The 4,728-nt window shown below is 37.5% G+C and overlaps 1 protein-coding gene across 1 annotated transcript in view; it reads right to left on the bottom strand.

Annotated features, from left to right (window-relative positions):
- LDHC (lactate dehydrogenase C) overlaps positions 1–4,728 on the bottom strand; it is a 62,284-nt gene that overhangs the window by 34,020 nt on the left and 23,536 nt on the right. The window contains exon 3 of the mRNA XM_006892072.1: positions 3,760–3,828. Coding sequence (XP_006892134.1) covers positions 3,760–3,828 — 69 coding nt within the window. The remainder of the gene's footprint in view (positions 1–3,759; positions 3,829–4,728) is intronic.

Genomic DNA, 4,728 nt, shown 5'->3' on the forward strand with positions numbered 1-4,728 from the left:
AAACTGGGAGGAGGGTAGAGAGAATAGTGCAACAATGAATGAATGGAAACCCAAAATCTCTGTAAATGTTTATGAAAATTAATAAAATATAATTATAGGGAAAAAAAGAAAAGTAAAAGATAAAGTAGGTCATTGTAAAAGAAGATCCTCAATGAGAAGGATTTACATGTTATTATATGCCATGAAGTCACCTGCAACTCACAGTGACCCCTCTGTACAATAACTCTGAAGTTTGCCCTATGCTGAGCCAGTCTCACTGACTCCAACACGCATACCCCCATTATCCCAATAACTGTGTCAATCTATCTCATCTTTCTCTCTTGTGCTGTCCCTCCACCCTTCCAAGTATGTTGTCCTTGAACACAGCAATGATAATGACGATGGTACTGGACCATATTGTATTGACCAATTAAAATAAAAATGATACTGTGGCCCTTGAAGGGTTTAGAAATGAGATGGGCTCAGGAAACACTTTTTTGAGGGCAAAGAGTAATGATAGATTTATTAGAAAGTTACATCCCCAAAGAGATGGACCTCCCCCACTTGAGAAGAAATATAGAGGGGAAGCCCTCAATAAACTTTTTTTTGTAAGTTCGTTCTTTTTTTATTTTTTTAAAAATAATTTTGATTAGCATTTACAGAGATTCTGGATTTCCATTCAATCATTACTGCACTTCTCTCTCCAACCAGCCTTCACACACACCCCCACCCCCGCCCAGTTCGCTCCTCTCTTTCAAAAGTAAAAGAAACACTCCTTCCTTGGTACACAATCCCCCCCGCACCCCTCCCACCGCCCCAAGTACATTCCACTATGCAACCTTAATTTTGGACTCTTGTGATAACCATAATACCCTATCATACATCGCTTTTAAATTATTCACTCCCTCATATGTTTCAGTACAGTATACATAATTTATCCAGTTTTTCTCAGTCTTACCCCAACCCTGATATCAATCCCTTTTTACAACAGTGGCACCATGCAATATTTGTCCTTTTGCAACTGAGATATTTCACTCAGCATAATGTCCTCCAGGCTCACCCATTTTGAATAATATTGCATGAGTTTCTTGTTTTTCAATGCAGCGTAGTATTCCATTGTGTGACTATACCACCGCTTCTCTATTCATTCGTTTGTTGATGGGCACCTGGGTTGTTTCCAACTCCTTGCTATTGTGAACAGAGCTGCGATAAATATGGGTGTGCATATATCTGCTTGGATGTCAGTTATGGTCTCTTCGGGGTATATTCCCAGTAGTGGAATTGCTGGGTCAAATGGTATCTCTATTTGCAACTTTTTGAGAAAGCGCCATACCACCTTCCACACTCAATAAACATTTTTAATAAGTGAATTAATACTTTAATAAATGAGCAAAGTGTCCTACTCTCTGGGATGGCAGTGCAGGTTCTTGACACTAGGCTACCAGAGCTTCCTAGAGTGTCCTACTCTCAATTGGTTTATTAGCACTATGGAAATAACATTTATGCATATGACACTATGCATAACTTAACACTATAAGAAAAACCTTAAAGGAGATGGATAGACACAGTGACTGCACCAGGGGGCTTTCACAGCAGAAATTATGAGGATGGCACAGAATTGAACAGGAGGGTTCCATTCTGTTGTACATGGGGGCCAACTTAGCAGCACCTAAAACAACATGGGTATAAAGCCCTAACCATGGCATAGAGAGAAAACATAAAGTTTAGAAATGGAACAGGTTGAAAAAGCGTAGGTCTTCACACATAGTTTGTGATTTCATTTATATCAAAAGTCTAGAGCAGACAAACATGTAGAAACATAAAAGTGGACTAGTAGTTGCCTGGGGTTCGAACAAGGTTTGAACAGAAAGGATGGGCAACTGCTGATAACAATGGGTGATGTACACACCATTCAATCAGACTTCTGTGATGACTGTACGCTCTGTGAAAATACTAAACATCAATGAATGAAATAACTTTTAATGAGTGAGCTTTATGGTATGTGAACTACTTATCAAAAAAACTTCATAAATAATCAAAACTACTATAAGTGTTCCAGATTAGAAAAGAAATATTCAGACTGAGTTCTAAAAGAGTTATTCCATCTGTAGTATTTTATAAGATAGCTTAAGCAATGATAAAAAAAAAAAGGCTGAAAGTAATGCAACAGAAACCTAAACTTTAGGGAAATACCTAGAACGTGAAAGCTGTTGCAGAAAATAAGCATTATTAGGGATATGAAAGATGACTACATAACTTATACTTACCACTAGAATCTCCATGTTCTCCTACAACCCAGCCATGACAGCTTGTAGGATGAACACCTAACTTCTCCCCAACCAGATAACGGAAACGAGCAGAGTCTAGATTACAGCCACTTCCAATTACACGAGTGGCAGGCAAGCCACTTATCTTCCAGACCACATATGTCAAAATATCCACTGGAAGAAAATATTCTAGTTAGAAAAATTTGCAGTAACTTAAACAATTTTCTTTACTGTTGTTGTTGTTGAAGAGATTGTTTAACTTTTTTCCTGTAGAGGAGCTGGTACATTCTAACTGTGTGCCTATGGGTTGGCAGTGCAACTCCGGACCCAAAGTTCAATCCTAAGATATAAACATAAATTCATAATTAAATCAGTAAAGACATAGATAATCTCTCTTCTGCAGTTTGTTAAAAATGTTAAGCTATTCACTATCAGAAAACTCTGGTGGTTTAGTGATAAGAAGCTGAACTGCCAACCCAAAAGCAAACAGTTCACATTTACCAGCTACTCCATGTGAAAAAGATAAGGAAACTACTGTGTGTGTGACTTACAGCCCCTGAAAACCTGCTGGAGGTTTAGTTATGAGTTGGTTTCAACGCAACAGTATTTAACAATAACATTCAGTATCACAATTTTTAAATAAATGATATTTTTACTGTTTCAGGTACTATTTTTTAAATTTTCTAATTTTATTTCATTATTTTTTGTGTGTACCATCAAGTCAGATCTGACTGGTACAGGAGGAGATTTTTCCTCCTTTTCCAGCAGAGCATCTGGTGGATTTGAACCATGCACCTCTGAGATTGCAGTGCAGCCTCTTGCCACTAGGCCACCAGAGCTTGCAGTATCACAATTTTTAAAAGAAAGCATAATCCTCTTCTGAGATGCTCTCTCTGTGTGTACATGTGTGTGTCAGGCAATTCTACCCCCTTAATATCTTCTAAGTTTATCTCCTCTCCTCACCACACAGTTTATCACTACTCCTCACCACTCCTCTAAGCCATCAGCATCTCCTACCTACAATAATGTAATAAACTTAAATGTTTTCTGTGTACTCACTGTTGATGAGTTCCAGTCATTCTCTTTATCCAAAGATGTGTTACTACAAGGTGCCGTTATTGAGTCACTTACAACACATAACAATCTGTGCACATCAGAATGAAAACACTGCTTGGCCCTGTGCAATCTTTCAAAGGTAATAGTTGTGTTCCATATCTTGATTATTATGGTATTTTTACTTGATAATTATATTTCTAAAATTTTACTGGGTTATATATTTGAAATAGTGTCATTGACTGTACACAAATGATATCTTAATAGAGTTGGTCGTGTGTTTTGGTGGTTTTTTTTTTAAGTGTAGTTCAGAAAGATCATCCTTATGCAGTAAAAGGGAGAAGAGTAAGCTCACCTGGATTTGAAACAACAAGTATTTTACAGTCAGGACTATGACGAACTATAGCAGGAATGATTGTTTTCATAATATTCACATTACGCTGGACTAGGGAAAGGCGACTTTCTCCCGCCTGCTGCCGTGCACCTGCTGTGACAATAACTAGTTTGGAGTTTGCAGATATACTGTAATCTAAGAAGGAAACAAAGAAAAATTTGTATCAAGTTTGATCTAATCACTGTGTCTCAACTCTTCACAAAAGTTCACAGTATTCAAAACTCTTTTTTCCCCTCCCCCCTTTTTTGGCAAAGCAACAGACTTTCTATGTAGTAGTATTCTTTTTTTATAACTTGAAGATTTGTCATCATGACTTGGCAATTTTCACACAGGTATTTCCTGTCTCATAGTTTGGAAGGCTAGAAGTTCAAATTCTAGAGAAAGCGATCTGTGTTGTTTCTAGAGGAAGTCCTTTGTCTTCTTTGGCAGCGTTAGGTCCAAAGTTCCATGGAGATCTCCATCCTTTTGACATAGGTCTTCCTGTGTCAAGGAGCTTCACAGAACAGGGACCTATGTCCAAGGGATGCACTCCACTCCTGAAGATTCTTTCATGATCAAACTAAGGTCCCCTTCTCTGCCTGTTTGCTCTATTTCTTAAGAGATAAATGGTGTTACAGGTCACACTCCAGGTAAACTCCCCTTTCATCAGTTTGAAGTTATGACCTAATTGAGGGTGCTGCGTCTACTCAAATCTTTCAATGACTATTTGATCGTGTCTCTAATTACACCATGAGGAAAGACTATATTAACACGTAACTGCCTGTAATCAACACATATGATAATTATAGTGAAAATATGGCCTCACCAGGTTGACATATAGTTTAGGGGACACAATTCAATCTGTAATACTCCCTTTAGAATTCTCTAATTTCATAAAATATGTCCAAGTGGAGATTCGTAATTTATCCTTCTTGAGATTATTTGGTTTCTTGTATGTGGATTGTTTCTAATTTTTCAAAAAACATCATATTATCTTCAAATAATTCCGCAGCTATTGATTTTTCATTACATCTTAATACTCCCTCTGCTATTACT

Source organism: Elephantulus edwardii, unplaced genomic scaffold (genome assembly GCF_000299155.1).
Source record: "Elephantulus edwardii isolate Elephantulus edwardi_28Jun2011 unplaced genomic scaffold, EleEdw1.0 scaffold00109, whole genome shotgun sequence".
Classification (NCBI taxonomy): domain Eukaryota; kingdom Metazoa; phylum Chordata; class Mammalia; order Macroscelidea; family Macroscelididae; genus Elephantulus; species Elephantulus edwardii.